The sequence below is a fragment of the Salvia hispanica genome, chromosome 1 (assembly GCF_029641045.1).
Source record: "Salvia hispanica isolate PSC_SH4W2 chromosome 1, Shi_PSC_v1, whole genome shotgun sequence".
NCBI classification, from domain to species: domain Eukaryota; kingdom Viridiplantae; phylum Streptophyta; class Magnoliopsida; order Lamiales; family Lamiaceae; genus Salvia; species Salvia hispanica.
Window position 1 is genome coordinate 5,583,772 of NC_142692.1, and position 22,390 is coordinate 5,606,161.

General features: G+C 33.5%; 2 protein-coding genes and 1 long non-coding RNA gene across 4 annotated transcripts; 1 reads left to right on the forward strand and 2 right to left on the reverse strand.

Annotated features, from left to right (window-relative positions):
- The first annotated feature begins 470 nt into the window (after positions 1–470).
- Positions 471–2,195, forward strand: LOC125218079 (protein GRAVITROPIC IN THE LIGHT 1). Its single transcript, XM_048119678.2, has one exon. The coding sequence runs from the start codon at positions 541–543 to the stop codon at positions 2,008–2,010; it is 1,470 nt and encodes a 489-aa protein (XP_047975635.2). The 5' UTR covers positions 471–540; the 3' UTR covers positions 2,011–2,195.
- Positions 2,196–5,085: 2,890 nt separating this feature from the next.
- On the reverse strand, positions 5,086–7,276 carry LOC125218573 (axial regulator YABBY 1-like). The gene is made up of 7 exons (XM_048120260.2): positions 6,887–7,276; positions 6,655–6,813; positions 6,467–6,563; positions 5,907–5,955; positions 5,691–5,766; positions 5,455–5,529; positions 5,086–5,366 (listed from the first exon to the last, which is right to left on the reverse strand). The coding sequence occupies exons 1-7, from the start codon at positions 6,998–7,000 to the stop codon at positions 5,292–5,294; spliced, it is 645 nt and encodes a 214-aa protein (XP_047976217.1). The 5' UTR covers positions 7,001–7,276; the 3' UTR covers positions 5,086–5,291.
- A 10,053-nt stretch (positions 7,277–17,329) lies between these two features.
- On the reverse strand, positions 17,330–21,214 carry LOC125224010 (uncharacterized). Of its 2 annotated transcripts, none has more exons than XR_016128672.1 (4): positions 20,832–21,214; positions 19,444–20,191; positions 17,811–18,053; positions 17,330–17,614 (listed from the first exon to the last, which is right to left on the reverse strand). It is a non-coding gene; the product is annotated as an uncharacterized LOC125224010 (long non-coding RNA). The 2 variants fall into 2 exon arrangements; XR_007176817.2 differs by having other exon boundaries at positions 19,444–20,575.
- Between the last annotated feature and the right edge of the window lie 1,176 nt (positions 21,215–22,390).

Below are 22,390 nucleotides of genomic sequence, written 5' to 3' on the forward strand. Positions count from 1 at the left end.
TACACTTCTAATTATTAAATATAACATGATATGATGAGTCAATATAATATTCTACACAACATTTTGATTTGTTTATTCTAGACCAATCTATTTTATATCCGGAAGTAGTTTAAATCATGGACTATTTAGAAATGATTAAAGTAAACGTATTTTTTAAGATAACATGTTTTGTCTCATCTATGACTAAATTAGTTCAAAAGTATGATAGGCTCTATAATTTCTCTTGTTACCGTTAGGTGGTAGTCTGCTACCAAAGTCCACGAAACAAAATAATCTTATTACAGGAGTACAATACCTTAAAACACATTTTATGAGTATAGTACAATTTTAGTAATGTCACTATATTCAATATCAATGTAATCGAAGTAAGATCTGATTTTGCGGAGGCAATATATACAATTTTTTTTTTGCAAATTCAATACTTCTAATTTTGCAGTTGTTTTAAAAAAAAAAAATCGAAAAAAAGTGCAAATCCCACTAAATAAAATTTAGGGGAATTCGCCAAAATAGAACTGCTAAAACATTCTTCAAATTCATTGAATGTATAGATTCCGAGAGATGGCGGAAATAGACGGCACTCCGTCGTCGGAGCAGCCGCCGCCGCCGATTTCCGACATGTTCCAGAAATTCGCGCTCGCGGTCAAGACCAAAACCTACGAGCTCTTCGCCGAGGAAGACGACTCCGATTGCGACGTCGCCCTCCTCCTCGACTCCGCCGAGGAGTTCATCCCCCACCAGAAAGTCGTCGTCATCAAACCGGACTCGGGTAATTCGGATGCGGAATTGAATCGGGCTGTAATTCCGTCTCTCTTCGCCACTCTCTCATCGTTTGAAGCTTCGTATCTGCAATTTCAAGCGGCGCACGTGCCGGATATCGACCAGGCCGCCCTCGAGGAAGCTGATAAGTCCGTCGTTTCGATTCTGCAGAAATTGACCGAGCTGAAGAATTTGTACAGGGAATCGAAGAGAAAGGGGGCGGAGTTTAGTGGTGGTTTCGTCTTCCCCGCAGCGTCGTTCTGGGAATTTCAGGTGCAGGAGAATCAGAGCAAGCTCAGGGTTTTGGAGACGATAGTCAACACACAGCAGTCGCAGATTGATGTTAAGGATGGCGAAGCAATCGAATTGAGGAAGAAATTGGACAGGATTAGGGCTTCAAATTGCGAATTGGTGCGGAAATTGGGATTAAAAGAGGGAGGCGCAGGTTTGGGGCTTGAGGTTATGCTCACAATTAGGGTTTTCGAGGCAATGCTGCTGGATTCAGTCAAATCTATGCGGTGTTTTGTGAAATTGCTGATTGATCTGATGCGAAGAGCAGGGTGGGATTTGAAGGAAGCAGCCAATTCTGTTTATCCAGATATAAATGTGAATTACACGAAAAAGGGCCATTTCCGGTATGCATTTCTCTCTTATGTTTGCTTAGGAATGTTTCAGAATTTTGACAAAATTGATTTCGGATTATGCAATTCTGAGATCATCTCCAATGGTAATGGCACTAAACAAATCGAAAACGGCGGTGCAACTGATGGTGATGCCATTGATTATCTGAGGCAATTGATAGACCATGTTTCCAATAGCCCCATGGAGATGCTGAGCAAGAATCCAAAATGTGAGTTTTCGCGTTTCTGTGGGAGGAAGTATGAGGAACTCATACATCCAACAATGGAGTCTTCCATCTTCAGCAACCTAGATAGGAAGGATAAGGTGCTGGATTCTTGGAAGTCGTTGAGCGTGTTCTACGAGTCGTTTGTGAGGGCAGCAAGCTCGGTATGGCTGCTTCACAAGCTGGCGTATTCGTTCAAGCCCGTGATCGAGATCTTTCAGGTGGAGAGAGGGGTTGAGTTCTCGATGGTGTACATGGAGGATGTCTTGGGGAGATGTGGTCTGCCCGGGAAAAGTAGGCCGCGAGTCGGGTTCACGGTTGTGCCTGGTTTCAAAGTGGGGAGAACTGTTGTTCAGTCACAGGTTTATCTCACTGACTTGAAACCTGTTGAGTTGTATCAAGATTTGTGATGTTGTGCATATTTTGTGTTAGAGGTTTATGGTTTTGGTAATTAAATTACTTGTGTATAAAGAAGACAATATACTACCATGTTTTCTCCTTTCGTTGTGTTAGTATTTTCTAGTAGTAGAAATGATATGTTACCACTTGTATTTAGATGACACTGAATCTATTGATTTGCTTGCTGTTGGTTTCATCTTGTGTATGTATTACTGTAGGTGTTGATCTGATTTTTGTTTGTTGCACCATTGCTTTATATTATCCCTCTTTCTTAATTCATATATCAAGGGCAAAGCCACAATTCTTGATTGAAATGTTGTGTATTGTTTCTAAATTTTTCTTACAAATCTTGGCTATTGGATTCCTAGGAAATTGTACTCTTCAAATTTTGGTTGGCAAGTGGTAACGGATTGAGTGAGATCAAATGGGCTTTATTTAACCAGCTGCAAATAATATGGGCTTTATATTATTTGGGCCTCTGCGTAATAATATGGGCTTTTCATACTTATCTGTATTTTAAACCACTCTCTTGATTTTAATGTCACAAAATAAAAGATATGATGACTCCATTGAGATAGATTCAAAATGAATTAAGCAGCCTATAAGATAAATTTAAATAGTAATCTGAATTGCAATAAAATGAACTCGAGAAGAGTTAATGGGTCATTCTGGTCATTTCGTTACACCAAAACAATTTTTTATTTTTATTGGGGACAAACTTCTTTATTACAAAGTGGTGGTTGGAATTTTATGTTTCTTTTGGAGTAAAGGTTAGTCGTACTTTATGGCCCAGACTTTGAAACCATTTGTAAAAGTAATCCGAACTTCCAGAAAACTATAAAAATAAAAATAACCCCAATTTTGAATAATACGAATACAACATCAATTTTTATGTAAGTTGTAAAAGTAGCATGCAACTTGAAAATATTAAAATATCCTTGTATTAATAATGAAGGTCGACAAATTTGGAGCAAGCTTGTGTGGTCAATATCCACTCTCTTTCAAATTTCATATGGACTTAAGTAAACTTGCAATTTTCGTGTACACATCAAACATGCTTGGAAGAGGTAGCTATTTTCACTCATGTTTTGAATAGATTTTTGTATTCATTAAATTTGAGCAATTTTAAAAAAATTCACTAAAATTCAAACAATTTCTAAAGTTGAAGCCATTTTAATAATCTTTGGATAATTTTTACAACTGGCTCGTGCCATGAACTCCAGCTATAGAAATACAGTAAAATTAAAATTAAAGTCACTGTTTATAATTGAAATCATGAAAAAGGGCACATGTTGTAGTTGCTCCATTGTTTTCTAATAAACCACAAACTTGAACAAATTCATGCAAAAAATATGTCACTTTGTGAATTTGGAGGAATTTCCATTTCAAGGGGGTTTAAAAGCAACAGCTCAGGGAATGAATAATCTCTCTTTTTCTCTCTCAATCATCCAAAAACAATGTCTGATATTCTCTGCTCACTTTTGAAAAACATTCAAACAAAAACTCATATCAACAATAGCTAAACACCATCTGTGATACAGATGCAACAATTAGGAAAATTCCAACAATGACAGAGAAGCAGCTGATTTATGATATATAAGTCCATTAATTGATATTTGATATGACACATATATGTGTAATAAGATAAGATATTTTTTTGTGGAGTTAGGCAAAAGATTTAGGCCTTGGGGGGTCCGAATGGAACATCCTTTGTTTTCTTTCATAAAGATAGGCAAAGAGTGGAGCAACAAGAAATTAGACTTGCTCTTTTCTCAACTGAAATTATTTACCTCATTTCAACAAAGATCCTTACCCATGCAATGACACATTAATTTGTCTTTAATTACTATAATTTATAAATTATACTATGAAACATTATAATTTCAATAGATTTCAACCCCATTTGAAAATGATGATACTATGCTTGTGTGTTTGTGAGTTTATAAATAGGTTAATTTTCCTAAATAGCACAACATTTAACTAAATTTTAATTCACATGTTCCATTTTTTATGTTTTGTTCAATACGTGTTCCAGTTGTGTAGTCTATGATAATACATTTTACCGAAGAAAAGAGAGTTATCTAACATAAAACTTTACCCAAGATAAGGGAGTTATCTAACCTAAAATGTGTGCTATTATCACATTTTTCCTTATCATCTTTCCTATCAAGCTGTCTCAAAAGCTATCTATTTAGACAGTATAATTCTAAATATGAGAAAATTTACAAGAATTTACTAATAATTCGCGGATTTACATACAATTCACCGTGGTTTTTTATGATTAAAACTCTTGTGAAAATTGGTAGCATGGTTTTATTTTCTACAGAGACACCCTCAGCAATATTCCTTAATCAAATGATACTAAGAGAGATATATACTCCATAGTTAAGTGATGGAAAGTCACGTGTCTTAAATGGATAAATAAATATTTCTTCCAAATATATCAAGTAACAACTACTAAATTGGTAAGACTTTTCATTGCAAAGTCTTCGGACGTTGAATTGGAGTACTGTATACTATACCCTAAAATGATTTAAATTCTTCACTTGTAAAATGATTAAATGCGATATTTTCATTCAACTGTGTATTATTAATTCCATCTTGTACTCTCTCCCATCAAAAGCATGTTATGTGAATCACAAAGAAGTTAATAGTATTAATGCACCAGCAAAGGTCTCTGCAATAATGAAACATGAACACTGCAAACTGCCATTGCAGTGTTTATGTTATCCAGCTTTACTGAATGCTACACGTACCATGTACAATCACTGCATGCCTCTCATTTTGAATTTCATTTCACCAAAACAAAACAAATCAATTCCATTTCATTTCACACTTATCTGCCCCCATTCTTCACCAAAATACAAATCCATTCCCACCTTCCCTTTTCATGATTAAGACTATAATTATAAAAAAAACAACATTCCTTAGTGCAATTAGGTGCATACTTTTGGTACTTATATCCATCACACAACTAGTAAGATCACGTACTTTATTATCATTATCGATCAATTTCTCAACTAAAAAATTGTACTAGTACTACTTTATTAACAAGATATAAAATAAGTGATGAGCAATACACATAATGAAAAGGTGAATAATAACAGTTAGTATTAGCAAGCAGTCCTCATCAAAATCCTCTCCCCACCACAGAAAGCTGAAGCTAATTAAAACTGTTACAAGCAGCGTTTTCGTTCATAACGAACCCTAATTAATTAATGACATAGAGAAAAACATTAACATAGAAAACATTCGGAAAATAAAGCTGCATCCATTCATATAATTTCTTATATTAGTAGGGAGACACGCCCACGTTTGCAGCAGCAGAAAGAAACCCATCTTTCATCATCACAACATCATCTCCTTCCTACAAAAATTCACCATTTCCATTTACTGTCAAAACATTTTTTTTTCAATTTAAAAAAAAAAATTCTAGGGTTTTGATTAGATATTACCTGTTGACACACATTTTGCTTCTTCACGGGTTGATCAGGCATCAGTCCGAAGTGAATATGAGGAAAGTGGGCCCACTGCAAGCAACAAAACACACAATTTTTTTTTCAATATAATAAAAATTGAAAATCCTAGAACATGTAATATTGAAACAAATGGCACAAATTAAAAAGAAGCCCTAGTTTGAGGTGATAGAGAGAGTGTCAGTAGTGTGTGTTTCTTGATTCTTGGATCTTACATTTTTTGCAGCGGCACTGAACGCCTCTCTGTGGCTAATATCAGGGTTTCCAGCTTTGATACGTTGGATCTCGTCCCTGCATTTTATTTTGTTCAAAATCCAATTAAATTCCCTTCTCCTAGATTTTCTCAATAATTAAATTTACTAAAAATAATAAAGAAATGCAGCTTTTAAATGAATAATAAAGCTGCATAGACACATGCAATAATTACTCACTTGATGAACCGGTTGTAAGCAGATGGCACTCTCTGTCTTTTCTCCGGTGCTGAAAATCAACAAACAAAATACCAAGAAACAATAAAACAAAAAGTAGGACATTAATTTCACTTTGGCTGACTTTCTTTCGACTTCACATTTCACTACTGTCACGCTCCATTTTTTTCTCTCTCATAATTACTTCATCATTATCTAATCATTCTGTTTCTTTCATCATTTCCTGGCGATATATATAGTATTAAATTCCTTGCAGGTAAACAAAAATAAAAACAAAATTTAGGGTTTGGAAAAAACCTAAAATTGGAATGCATGATGAGATAAGGTTTGATGGTGTGAGATGTTTGTGTGAAAAATAGATTAATCACTGTTTAAGAGTAAACTGATTGATGTTTTGGCAAACAATAAACTGTTTACTGAAAAGGTTAGTGTTGACTGTGACTCAAAACATTCCTTGCAGTGAAGATAAAATCAAAGCTCAATGGACCCCCAAAACAAAAAATTGGAATTTTAATTGAATTAGGATTGAAAAATGGAGAGAAATTGTGATTTGATTATCTCACGTCTGTTAGCTACGGGAGGCTTGGGGAGCTCGTGCATCGGCATCATTGGCTCGTTGGGATTCGGCAGCAGGTTGGAAGGCGAGCTTCGGATCTCCTCCTACAATTCAATTCAATTCAATTTAAATAATTGAGAACCCTAGAAAAAGAGGAAAACCCTAATTTGTGAGATTGATTGATTGATTGATTACGAGGAGATTCTGGGGGGAGAAGAAGGAGTGGCCGAGGTGGAGCTGATTCGCGGGCGGGAGGAGGAGGCCGCGCATGTCGACGGTGACGGAGAGGAGGTTGGAGCAGTTGCCGCATCGCACCGTCACGGTCTTGAAGAGGCTCGTGCAAGGCACCCCCACCTGAGATATCAGAATGGAATTAGTGAATGAAGAAAATGATTTAGGAGATGTTGGTGATTTGATCGATGAGTACAGCGAGGACGGTGTTGCAGTAGGTGCAATGGACGTAGCAGAGCTGCTCGGAGGGGGAGAGGTGGTGGTGGTGGTGGTGGTCGGGAGCGGCGAAGGCGGCGGAGGAAGAGGACATCTTGTTCTACTTCTTCCTTCTTTCTGTTCTTATTGTTGGTGTTGTTGGTGATGGTGGTGGTGGTGAAGGTGTTAGGTTTCTCACTTTTTGATTTGGTGATTTGATTGATTGATAGATTGACTGATCAAGGTATGTATATATGGAGGCTCTTGGTTTTTGACAGATTAACCACTTTGGATCTGATCTCTCTGAATGTTTTCTTTTTTGGGGCTCAGTTATCAAACAAAACACCCTTCTAGAGAGAGAAGCATAGGGTTGGGGGTGCCCACTAATATAGTAGAGAATTTAACACACTGCAACAAAAAGGTGTATACTTCTCCAATATACATACCAATTAATCAATTAACAATACATGCATAGGCAAATACTACTGGTTTTATTATTTTAGTCCGTCCATAAAAAATAGACCAATTCTAAACATAAATAATCCACTTCTACCATATTTTATAATTCATGTCATTTATAACTTTGTCTATTTTTTTTGATTGAAGGAGGAGGGGAGGAGGTAGTACTAATGTATGGTTGGCATTCCCAATGGATTTGTGAAGAGAGAGGGAGAGAGAGAGAGGGGTTGCAGAAGCGGCAGAGGTGGGGGAGAGGAGTGAGAAAAGGACGTGTGCATGGGGTGATTAGCTTTCGCTCATTCACCTGTAGTTTTCGTAGTTAAAGCCCTATTTTTAATATTTCTCGACTCCCTATTTTTTTTAATATTTCTGTACTTATGTTTGTGTATATATGTGAACATAGGGTAGGGTTTAGTAAAGCCTTAAATGGCGGGCACCTATCCTACTACTCTTACTACTATTATTATATTGCCTTTGTAATTGCATCTTAATTCATCTCTATGCCCCTACCTCACTCTTTTACAACTTCTCATTTGCATTAATTTGTTCTAATCATACACTTCAAATGTCTTGTATTTTCAAAAATTGTTACTCCATTTAAGTGGATAGAGATGATAAAGTATGGGTTAAATTAACAGTGGGGTAGTGTCAAAACATGAAAATGAATGTTTTTTAGTAGAACGTATATACCCAAAATAAACAAAAAAAAGATTTTTTTTATATGTGATGAGGGAAGGGAGTATTTTATTTTTAATTTTTTTAAAAATTCTATATATAAAAAAGCATTAGGGCATATAATCTAGAATATTTTAGTCTTTTAAAATTAATCTTGACTTTGTTTTATTTCGATTCTCTATGTGGAATATTCCTATTATATTCAATGCCTCAATTGAATCTATTTTCCATGTGATGCACAAAAATATTTCAGACGACATTCGATAACGAATTTTCAGTTACATGTCAAGATTGAGACTTTGACAAAGTTCCTTTTTTTAAGAAAGAAAGCTAAGATAATATTTCAGACGACTCCCCAAACTCCATAAACTGTTCTTATTCCTATTGCAAAATTGTATATACTAATTTGACTCAATTTTAGATCAAGTTTTGAGCTTTATGAAATAAATAAGCCGAACTTTTTTGTTTTATTTACCTTTCAAACAAGTAGAATGATTTTTTATAACCACATTATCACTTTATTAGATCAACACACACGTATAATTAATTATAATTTTCTTTATGATAATCATCACTTAAATCTATCTGCACCGTTTATGCGAACCTTCTCATTTGAGTCTTTGTCAACTTGAATATGCCTTAATCAAAACATGACATTTCCTATCAAAGAAAAAATAAAATACTAGTAGTATAATCGACACTTAAATTAAACAATATAGTACACTGCTGAATCTGATACATATTAAAACTATCCATAACATTTATATCTTCGGCTCATTAATGTTGATAATTGTAGTAGCACAAAATTTGATGTGAATATGTGATTAATTCAAACAAAAGCAGCGCTAAGGTATTAATACACTATTATACTAGCTAGCTAGCTAGCAAGAAATCTTTTTATCACGTTGGAAAAATTAATTAACATTTATTTTGTGGGCATGCTTCTTTAAGTGTGGATATCTAAAATATAATAGTAATACACATATGATGACGAAAATGTTTCTACATATCTAGGCTAAATAAAAAACACCAACGTATCTATATATGACAAGATAAAACAAGTAATTGAGTAGTTCCTTTATAGGATGGTTTATAATTTGTGGGAGTGTAGATGAGCTCTTATTTTTCTTATCGGTCATAAATTTTGATGGCTGTAAATTAATATCACCGCAGAATAATTGTTGATTGGAAACTACACATACTGATATACACGGCCATTAAATTCACGATATGGTTCTAAGTAAAGTTTCATGTATAAGGTTGTAATCAAAACTCGATTACATCTTATGGAATACTCCCTCCGTCCACGAATAAGAGTCCCGTTTTTCCATTTTTGTCCGTCCACGAATAAGAGTCCCGGTTCATAATTACCATAAATGGTAAAGAGACCCCACATTCCACTCACATATCATTTAAAATTAATATATACAAGTGGGACCCCTATTCCACTAACTTTCTTCCACCCACTTTTCTTAACATTTCTTAAAATCCGTGTCATTTAGAAATGAGACTTTTAATCGTGGACGAAGGGAGTAATTACTAAAATCAAATACGAGCGGAGTATTAATTTTAGGATAGCTAATATCAAACGGCTAGGATGATAGCACACGACAATTAAGTTTAATTGACTATAATATTCAACGATAATTTTGTCAATTAATACAACTATATCAGTTTTGGTATTGCCTAGATTCTTGTCAACTACCATTATAATGAAGTAAAGTCAATGTTATGATGGTGTAAATACTATGACCGATAATTTTCGACACGACATGAAAACCTGATACTAACACTCACAAAGCTAATGGGTTTGAGTAAAACCTTATTGTGTTCGTGTCCTTATTGAATTGACCCGTTAGAAATTCAATAATTTTGTATTGGGTTATAGTTGGATTTGGGTGACCCATTAAAAATAATACTATTACTTTAATTATTTGTATTCTTTTTAAAAATATATACTAATATTTTAGGCTTATTCTATAGGTTAATATGAGGTTTCAATCATGTAAATCAGATTTAGGTTGTTATCAAGTTAATATTCTGTCATGTCAACTCATATTAAATCATGTCGTTAACAGGTTCGTGTCGCATGCAGGTCAGATTCGGGTTTGAAGGTAGCATGTCGGGTATGTGTTCGAATTGAAAGTTTCTTTAACGAGTCGGGTGCGGATTGAATCATTATCGTATTATCCTCTAACGATACAGTAAATACAATAAAGTAAATTCAATATCACAATGGAATATATTTTTGAATTTTATAAGGGTGCAAATAACAACTATCAACCACATATAATTATTGTGGGATTAAAACAATACAGTGTGATAGGAGTATGAAGCAAAATTTATAATTAAAACGGGGTAGTATTTTTTTAATTTGTAAAATGACCTAAGCGGAAAAAATAAGCATTATCATAATTTATTTATGACCATCATCAAGAGATCCATTTACTTGAGTTGCCGAAACTGGAGAATTATTTCTTACCACAATAAACTTTGTTCAACAACCGTGGAATGCACAGTTAAATGAGTAATAAAATCATAATGATTGGTTTGACTTTGATTTCATCTAACTTAAATCCACATGTACGTGAATTGTTGAGTAACATGACTTTCATCCTCCTTAACTTAATTCTTGATTTTAATTGATTAGTTTGTAGTACTTAATTTCTCGTTCATAGTACTTAATTTATCCGATCTATGTAGTAGGAGTGTTTTGTATTAAAAATTTGAAATTGAACATACATTACTTAATTCCTAAAAAACATAGTAATTTTTCAAATTAAATAAGGTGTGAAGAAACAACAATAATTGATATCCAAGATCACATTACAACAAAAATAATAAAGAGTATTTTTAATTTATTTGGCTATGATTTGACCGCTCGCACAGGCTCCCTCACATACAGAGATACGTTGTTGTCAGTGAAATCTGAATACATATATCCTCCAATTTTTTCATTTATGTAGCCTTTTGTCCTCACATTATTTTCTGCAACTAGTTTTTCTACATTATTTTATGCAATTACCAAAAACCTACTAAATCCATTATTTTTGCTAGAATTTCACTTCTCTGGAATTGTCCCTATCTCTTGGTTTACACACAAACTTATCTCGAATTTGAAATTCGCATGAACAAAAGTACTATTCCCTCCGTCCCACTCAAGATTCATTATCTTGAGTGACACGGGATTGCAGGAGGAGTTTTTAAGTAGAGTAAAATAGAGAAAAAAAAATAATTGAATATTTTAATAAGAAGAGAGTTGAGAAGGATTTATTTTCAAATATAAAAAGTGAAGATCAAATAAACTAAAAAGGAAATGTGAACATTTTGAATAAGACACAAGGATTACATTGATATAAACCAACAATTCTAAGTTAGACTTCCTATATATGAACTTCTTCACACCATAAACTCACTGGGGCCAGGAGATTACTCCACTTAGTTATAGATCGACTAGCCGTTTGATAGGCAAGACAAAAAGATACAAAATTATGATAAGAACACATATTTTATTATATAATAGGAGTTAATTATCCTAGCAAATAGAAAATAAAAATAAATTTTTTAAAAAATCACATGGAGTAAAAATTTAAAAAGATGGTTAATTTTGAGGTATTTGTAGTCAATCTCAATCCACGCAAGGTTAGACTTAATATGTGTAATTTAGGCAGAAAATAAATAATATTCAATATACCAGAAATTTGCCATTAGACAATATATAGTACTACTAATACTCAAATACTCAATATAATTTGAACAACAATTATTTTGTAGTACCACACATTGTGATGGCGCCTTATTAACCTCTTAAAATCGTAATTTTGTTGCACCAATGAAAAGATTGACTTAAATAATTTCTTAATTTGATAAGTAAATAATCTTTATCTGTTTTCTTTTAATTTATTTTGATGAAAAAAAGTTAGGTTATTTTCAATTAAAAGAAATGTAGATTTATACCAATTTCGGAAGCAGGTGAGAAACCCTCGACCTGCTGAAAAAGATATCTGTCACTTCTCTAACATAATTGAAAACTATCACATCGAAATAAGTCCAATTGTGTCTCTTATATTTATAATAATTAAAAAAAGAGGAAATATAGGAAAGAAACAATACTAATGTTTTAGCAGAAAGTCTGAAGGCATTAATTACAATTTTCACAATTTTTTGTACTTATATGAAACAACATGGTTGTGTGGTCCATTGGAAATTCATGTAGGAGTTAAAGTATATATGTGTTATTATTCTACGGTTTTCTCAATTTTCGTTTGGGAAAATTACATTTTCAGGTGTCATTTTTTTTGCTAAAAAATTGTTAATAGAATTTAAAATTAATACCAATATTTTTTTGCATATAGTATGATTTTCCTTTTAGTATTTTGCCCGAGGTGACATTATTTTAAGCTGATGTGCCTGTAGATAGTTTGATACCGAAAAACAGAATGTGTGACATAATTAAGTAAAAGTTTCATAGATTGAAACTAAAATCAGAACTGTTGAAGTCGAGATGCTATTGTTCAGTTGCAAAGGTGAAGCATGATGGATGAAATTTATATCCGTCCTCATTTTTAGAGAATATATTAGTACTACTCCCTAATTAGTTGGATATAAATATTATGCACCTTAATTAGGGTTTTCACAGCTGCTTTGTAGCCGTTGCACTCCCTCCGTCCCAACTAAGTTGAGTCGTGTTCCTCTTTGGGATGTCTCAACTAAGTTGAATCATATTTTTTTTAAAAAAAAACAAAACATCAAATCACTTTTATTTTATTCCACTATTTACTTTACTCTCCCTTTATCTTTCCTACTTTATTCTCATCTCCTATTTTTCAATACAATTTCTTTATCTCTGTGCCCAAAAGTTATGTCTCAACTTAGTTGAGACGGAAGTAGTAAGTTCTTTGGTTAACAATTGCTATTTCAATTGATCCCGCGGCCGAAAGCCGGGTGGTGGGGCGGATTTTCCGCGCAGTGTGGCACTCTTGCACAGTTTATGGCAACCGCACCCTATTTTCCATTCGATTTAATTGATTTTTTAATTTAATCTAAATGGATATTAGTTCATTTTTATTGTTTTTGTGAAATTTCTCAATACATACCCACTTCTGTTTTCACATTTCACATATACTTCTCTCATATGTACTAATCACAAATAATTCCATATAAAGTACTACTCAGGCGGAGACGTCTATCTAAAGTGGCTTGTGTTCGTGAAGTCAAATTACATGTAATGAGAGTACTATTCACTCAAAGATAAGAGGTTGTGCGAAAGGACATTGAGAGAGTTTTTATTGTTCTCCTAGCACGTTGAACGATAGTGTCTGGTGCATATGTGGTACCCTCTGTCCCATTAAAAATGAAACGTTTTCCCTTTTTCGATTGTCCTATTAAAAATGAAATGTTTCCTAAAATGGAAATAACTTTATCCCTGCTTTTTCATCTTTCTTACTTTATTCTTTCTTCATTAACTTATAAAGCAACACTATATAAAATCCCGTGCCGATTTCCAAATGTTTAATTTTAAGTGGGATGGAGGGAGTATTAATCATGCATCGCCAACGTATTGTCTGCATGTATCATAATGCATCATTTAATAATCAGGTACAAAGGAGAAATCAAATGTAACTAGGACAAACAAAGCAAGGCGAGCAAATAGGTTCATATTACAAAACGAATCAATGCAAAAGATCGAGAAGAGCAAATAGTAGCACGACATCTCACTAACATTCACAAAAGTTCAACATAACCACCCAAAAAACAAAATAGTAAGAAAAATCTCAATCAAATAAATTCAATATCGGCCAACAAACAACAAATTATAAATAGATATAGCTATAGTGAGAATTATGAATAACATGAACATGAAATTGTGTTTTACACTCACATAGTCGTACCGTTCAAATTAATTACTCCTAATACCTTTTTTATTTATTCGTAAGATTAATACTTGATTAGAGTTTATTACATTTATTGGACGAACTAATATGCCTTTCTAATAAAGTAATGCTGAAACACACACGAAAGCTGTCACTACTCACTAGAATTCTCTTTTGCATTTATAATAATTGTTTGATGCGTCTATATATTCATATGTAATAATTACCTCTATAAAAAATATAATTGGTGAGTAGTACATTTGTCCATCAAGATTTTGCAATAGAATAACATGAGTTTATGCAGATATTTGATTAATAATGAACATATCAATTAATTATATGCGGCTCTCTTATGTGCTTGAATGTACAATTATTGAATCAATTAATTGATTGAAATATCGTATAATAGTACAACAATTTGACGAGGGACATAAAAGATTCAACATAAATGCAATCTACTGCAGTTGTTGTGTTTGTCTTCGCGAATATGGACATTTATTAATTAAATTAAATTATTTGATTGAATACTACTATATAGTACTGGGGACAATGACCTAATTTGTTGGTCCTTTGATATATCTTCACCTGTGAGACAACATCTCTGCAACAAATTGGTCATATTTAGCAAAAAATTTCAAATTTTTGATTGCTTAATTTGATGCCTAGCGTGTTTGCTTCGTCAACATGTAACTATGTCAACTGGTGCACTTTACAGACACACATTATTGATATGTCACACTATAATTAATACGACGACGTATAATGCAATTAAATCATGCAAATATAGACCAAACGAGTTTTAAATTTTCCATATGATTGTCTGTTTTGAGTCCTGATTGAATAATAATGCATTAATAACTATACTATTTATTCACAGATACCGAACGTGTTCACAGATATATACCTCTTATTAATGAATTATATTATTTTCATAAATAATAGAAATACAGTGCTATGTCTTCGTGGTTGATTTAATTTGGTTACTAAACACGAGAATCTCTCTCATGTATTTTCTCTTTCCTTAGCAAAGATAATGCAATTGATATACAATAATTACTTTAGACACTATCATACATACAATGATACAATTGGAATTTATATATTATATATAATGTATAAAAAAAATCAAACACAGTAGCATAGTATGGTATAATCTATAAAGTTGTATATATAGACTGTCGGCGTTCTTAGACTCTAGCATCTAACAATTTAAGATTCCAAATTAAGTCAAAAGTTTATCTTTGTTTGAAAAGTAATGCAATGGGATAAAAAAAAATTAGATTCTCCATCATTTCAGAACCTTCTTTTCTGTTTCACTAATGCACGATAAAGATAATCCGAGCATATATTGGAATATAGAATTGATTATATATAGTTTATGGAACAAAATTTTGTATTTTACTTCAAAATTTTGTATCAATTTTTTTTTTTTAATAAAAAATCTAGAATTCAAAATTTTGGGCCTTAAATCATAACTAGCTAAATAAATCTCGCGGATATTACTTCAAGAGAATTAAGGGATGAGAAATACTAGTGTTTAATCCATTGGACATTAGTTGTTTCTTTTATTTTTGTCGTGTCGTGATAAAATTTGAGGCTATTTAATTAGCTGCAGACAGCATGGGGATTGTACTGGACCCATTTTAAATTAGATGAATGTGACCAGTTACAAGTTACAACTATTTTCTCATTATTTAATGAGCCAAACTCTTAATAAATATTAGCCTATCATTCTATTTTTTTTTTCGAATATTTCTCAAATACACTAGAAATTAACCATTTCAGACTGTATTTTTCTTGCATGAGTATAAATATACAATTATTTGTCAGCATAATCTGACCGGCTGAAATAGCACCTATATATATGGTGCTAATTCGAGATCACAATGATGACGCTTTCGTGATATGTATATAACACAACAATGGGAAACATTTTCAGGAAATGCGTATGTATATTTTGACGAATATAGACACAATTTTAGTACTTAAAGGGGCAAGATTGTATCCGGGATTAAAATTGTAGTATGTTTGGTTCATGAAATTCAATCTCATAACTCAATCCTAGATGGATAATCATGGGATAATTAGTCTTAGCTAATCTCCTATGACTAAAATAATTTTTTAACTCAATCCTAAATTATATCTTAGTAGTATTATTTTTTCTTGGCAACTAAACACCACCAAAGTAGTACTTTAGTAGATGTGAAATGCCAACATAAAGACCAACAAACATATAAAGGAGCGCACAAACTCACTCAAAAGAAGCACACAAATCACGCATCAAAGAATATTTTAATTACTACATTGATTAGTTTTTACATATTATTGTAGTTGTGGTTACTTATTGTTTTAAATGTCAATATTGCGACTATCAAAGTACAAATATAATGAGGTAGTATCAAATTTTCACATACCCACATTTATACATACACACCAAAGTATGCACATAATTCATGTGCTCATGCACCTAATTAATGTGTGGCAATAACTAGTTTGGATATAAGTATTTTTGTAAAAAAAAAAAATTGTGACCCTGACTAAAAACTAACATTACTATAAAGAATGGTGACTTTTGTATACTAGCAAGTAGCTAGAAGAAAAAGTGTCAACAAACAATGCTAGTAATTTGTAATTTCGCCTTCATAGGGCTAAAAGTATAAAAAAAAGTTTAAATATCGGAACATAAAGTGGTACCCTAGAATTAAAAAGAGAATCTAGAGTTTGTTATCAATCAGCCAACCATATTCTTGTTACAGTCTTTTGTTCCCAAGATAATATTTTTATCCGAATAATATTTGATTGAACCTTGATTCTTGCAGAATAAAATAATAGCATCCGACCCCCTTTTTTTATAAAAATGAGATAAAATCTAATTAACATTTCCGTATTAAAGAATCTAAAATCAGTTCAATGAACTCATTGGCATTTATTGATATTGAATGTGGATATTGGGATCCTCAAATTACCATTATAATTTTCTGAGGTAAGATGCTTTGACCAATTAAACAATCAGGCACAGAAACCTTCGAAAGTACATACTTGGATCCTTTTCATGGAAAAATAGCACATATATAGTCACATTATAAGGGCTAGATATACATAAATTAATAATTTGATTGCAAAATTAATGTGCTGTAATCTCTGCTAAGAATGATATAATGAATAATGCACATTAAATTTGAATTAGTGCATAAATCAAATTTTTATAAGCATTCTGATCAGTCTTGCCCTACTCCATAAATTGCAGTCCTTTTCCACTACCCTTGTGTGTGATATGTATATATACATGTGTTTATGTGTACATATATATGTGGAGAGAGAGAGAGAGAGAGGCTATATAGTAGGGCACAGGCTAGCATTAGCTACACAACAAGGCTAGAGTGAGAGAGATACCTTCAGTTGAAAATTGAAGTATAGGCTCAACCACACATAGGGTCTATATCGAAAGAAAACATGTCCTGTTATTTGTTTTGTTTTAACCATTCATGCAGCAGATTCCCCCCCATATAAGTGACAAGAAATCACCAATTTCATCAAATCCAGAAGGTACCATCTATCTATCTCTCTCTCTTTGTGTGTGCATGAATACATGAAAATAACATTTGATTGTTGTATAGAGGTGGCCAAAAGTTTGACAAAGTACCTATAAACATAGTGCGAATGCCATCAGTAAGTGTCAGCTTGATTGCATAGCTTTGAGAGCTCATTCAACAGCCTTTAACCTGCAATACAAGATTTGAGGAAAAATGTAGTTTTGTACTACTTCACATATTTAGATCCTAAAGTTGGATTGACCATAACTTATTAAGGCCTCAGGCCCTCAACTAAGTTGCTTGGTTTCCTACCAACATAGTCAAGTCAGCAGCAACCACCAATAACAGCACCCCAAATCTTAACATTTTGAAAAAGGAACTTTACCTGGTGGTCTCAAAGGTAAGGTGATTCACAATCCACACCGCACAATTCCTGATTCCAGAAGGTAGAGTCCGGCACTGTAGAGTTTCATAATTTATAGAATCTTACCAATTAGACCACAAATTACAGGGAATTTGTCACCAAGTAGCTTGACTTTTCCTTGAACATCTCTAAACAAGGTCCCTTGAGGGCTTGAGAACCCAACACAGCTCTAGTAGCCAGAGCTTGACTTATGGCATAATCAATCTGTCAATAGATAGCAAAAAATGTTCAATGACAGCCATAATATGAAGATAATATGCATGCCAGTCACCAATACCACAAGAGAAAAAGCAGGAAAAATTTATGCAATGACTAATCAGTTAATTCTAACTGCAACAGTTCATAAATCTCAAAATAATTCATTTTCCAGATTCCATCCCATGATACATACATTCAGCAGCTTATAAGTCTTGCATGAGATATGCTTCCAAGTATGGCGGCCCTCTCCTGTAACAGTTGCACTCCAAGAAAGCCACTCACAGAAGCATGCACAAACTTACCTTATAGAGAAATCATTAACAAATTTTACTTAATAAAAGCACCTATTAGTTAAATGCTCTTAAATTATACGCACTAATATCATCTCGAATAGAACTAAGAAGATCAGCATGTTCCCTCATCGAGTTAATATTTCTCTTGATAAGTTTAAATTGCCTCAAGTTAACTGATGCAAAATATGGGGAAGGATGAAGGGACATAATAGCTCTGCAATGGAATTTGATGTAGATGAAAGAATTAGTTTCCTGAAAAACCAAACCTTCAAATGAATTTGGAATTACAACATGGAATTAACTGTAGCTATTAGAAACAAACTTTCTGCTTTTTGGTAGGAAGAGCGGAAGAAAGGTTGACATGACTTCGTTTTGGAAGAACAATCAAGGTGTTCTTGCCACTTCAATTTGTGATTAAATAATAATTTTGTCCCTGTAATTCTTATCTTCTCAAAAATATGATTCGAAATAATGTCATTTCATAGAGCAAAACAAAAAGACCTGAAACAACCCCCTTTTGCTTCACTGGAATTTACGAAGAATATAATTGATATTTTGACACTTTTAAAAGATTTCAAAGTTTGTGCATGAATTGCAACAAACAAGGATTCATGTTGTATTTGCAAAAGCATTCAAAGTTCGTAATCTTGAAGGGGATTGACCCTAAACAAAATGATGATGGTGCGATACCTAATAGTATTAGTCATTATAGCCACAAGTAACTTCAAATCCTTAAAGATGCCAAAAATTTCTAAGTGCCAAAGTTCTTCAATTTGCAAACACATTGCATAGGATCTTTCATTTAACTTTCACAGTCTATTAAATAACTACCAAGCAATGTCAGTAATTGAGATACAAAAGCAAGGAAAATCGTGAGCTAAGATTCCAATTGAATTTAAAAGATATCAGTTGAGACAAGACAAAATCATAGCCCATGTGTATTTACTATTGGCCCACTATAGATATTGGCCGGTGCAGCTACCATGTGTTTTTTATGTCTCATTAAGAGCAAGTAATAGATAAAAGAGCCTACAAACAAAGAAATTTATACAGCCACAAAAAACTGTCAGATGCATCAACAGGTGTGGTTTAACGGGACCAACCTTGTACTTACAGGTGAGCCCTGGAATGCAATAGCATTCCCTTCCCCTGCTTTCCCCATTGCTGGACTCGTCTTCAACAAACAATATACTAACACATGGTAGAGGTAAGCCAACTCTTGCATATTTATCATGGTTACTTGATCATTACATGAGTTATTGCTCTGTTTATGGTCTGGGATTAAGACATTCCGCATACAATCAAACTTTTACATTGAGTTATGGGATTGGGGTATAGAAGAACCAATTATAATAAGTAGTAGTATGAAACAAAAAATAATGCAAATATTAAAAAGCAAAAGCAAAATTTGAGCTAAGGAAACTAGCAACTCCATTATATTGGGACAAGTGACATGGCATGCCAATGCAAGTATTGTTTGGAATTTATCAGCTGTCTGTTGGAGTTCATGTAATGAACTCTCTGATGCGCTGCATCATAAAATGAACTCTCTGATGTTTTGTTTGATCATTACATGAGTTATTGCTCTGTTCAGAGAGTTCATTTTATGATGCAGCGCATCGACTCATCAAATCATTTATATCCAGTAACTTCCCAAGCGATGACTGGATCTCCATCTTTATAGATTTCCACAATCCAGAAGATGATGAAGCCATCTGCAGGGGATGTCTATCTTTATAATGGCTTCCACTATAGCCATTATAAAGTGAAGCCATCTGAGAACAAGTGCAAAAGGAAATGTCGCAATCCGGCCTCTGAGACAACTACGGGAAATAGCCATGGATGGATGCACTGTATATAGCACATACCAACCTCATCACAAACTTAACCGACAAAATTTTCACACATCATAATAGAGAGTACCACTCAAAGCCTCAAAAGTGAATGCATCATGTGATTCATGATTTAGATGAGATCTTTCCAAAAGGTTATCAACTAACAGAAACGCAAATGTAAGCCCACCTATATACAATTTCTACAAACTGCCATAATATATTCATTCCATCATCTCTATTCTCTACATTATCAAATTCACTCCATCATCTCTATTCTCTACATAATCAAATTTACCTTAGGTGACTCACATCTTCCAGGCCACCACACGCAACCAGCAAATTAGAAACTCGCATTCCAAGCTGGCTTCATCAACATAACCTACTTAAACGATTCACGATTCTGCATAGAAAAGGAGTTCTGCATTAATTTCATCCTTCGTGATAAAATACTGGATGAGAACGACGAATTCAGGAATATAAAAAAAACCTACAGTTGCTTACTAAAATTTGCAGGATTGTAACTAATTATACACAACAATTAGGTCACAAATAAATCCAATTGAACCACATCACTGAATATCCTACTGGACGAACGGAAGATTAATACACAAAAACGAACATACTCTCTTTTATCCCCTTGCGAGCACCGAGCTTACCGTATTTTGAGAGCTTGAGATCGAGTTAACGTTCAACTACTTGACCCGCCCCGGAGCTCCTCCCAACCCGACTCCTCCAACGCAACCATATTCGAATTATATGAAATGGATCCGACTCGTTTTCGGTAGGAATTGCAGTTGTTCTTGGTACGAATGTGGGATCCGAATGGTCCGGTTGTTGCTATTCACATAGAGTTTATTCAACACTCATATTTTCTTCTCCTCTTCTTCTTCCTTCCCAAGGATCAGAAGCGCGCGAGATTACACACTGCGGAATTTCTCTTGGGTAAATTTGTAATTCCCGTTCTTTCTTTTTTTCAGTTTAGTATAGATGCATTTCTGTCCATTTTTGGAACAATCTTATGTATTAAGGTCGAGTCAGAAAAAAAAGAAAATCTTTTGAGTTATGAACTTTGAGTATTCAAATAATTGGTAGATAAATTTTATATCAATTCCAAAGATTAATATCGTAATCACCAGATAATCAATTTCTTTTACTTTCAATTATATCCTTCATTTTCCTCGGTTATAGTTATATACTTCCGTATCCATCAAATCTTGCGCATACATTTTTTAATTTTTTTTTAACTTTTCTACATAAAATTTTTTTTATCATTATCAAAAGATAGGGAGTGCGCTTTGCCTAATTTTAAGAATATGCACCAGCCCACTAACTTAGAATATTAGCACGGCCCAAACGGGCCAACCACTCTAAAAAAAAAAACTCCCCCATTCGCCATTTAAAAACATTTTGATCCAAAAATTGAAAATGATGAACATAACACGGGAAATTTATTCATTAGGAAATTTAATTTACAAATCCTAGATATTGGAAATTACAAATTAAGTTCAAAAATTACAAATCATTAATATTTAAAAAAAAAGAAAAAAAAGAAAAGAAAGTTACTTCTTCTACTCGATAATATTGGTGCGAAGGCTGTTGACCAACTCATTCTAGGAACTACTTCTTCTACTTAAAAAATTGGTTCTACAGGAATTAATTAAAGTCTGAGAGTGATAGTATTGGTGTAGAATGAATATATATAGAGGGATTAATTAAATTTTTAAAATCAAGAAAAAAATCGTTGTGGTCTGTCGTCGGCGTCCACAACACGCTCAACTTGGCGAGTCACGCCACAATTGGGTCGGTTGTCCCACCCCAACTCAGGCACCTCATCCGTCTGCTGCCCTCCAACCATGGCCTGCCATCCCACACCGCATTTGGGGCGCAACATCCACAACTGCCCTAGGTTGTGGATGTCCTGGCAGACAAAATGAATACCAGTATTATTCTTTTCATCCATATTTAAGTGATAATTTTTCTTTTTAGAATTCTCGCTCTAAATGAAATAAGAAATGTTCCACTCATATATACCCTTCTATTGTAAGGAGATAGACCCTGTTGGTAAAATGCTGACCTGAAAATAGAATATAAAAATAGGCGTTTGCCCTTTTTGCTATAACACCGCATACTCAATTTACACACATACTAACTTAGATTAAACAGTCTACTAAATTAATGCTCACATATAATACACGATTTTATAACTATGCGAACA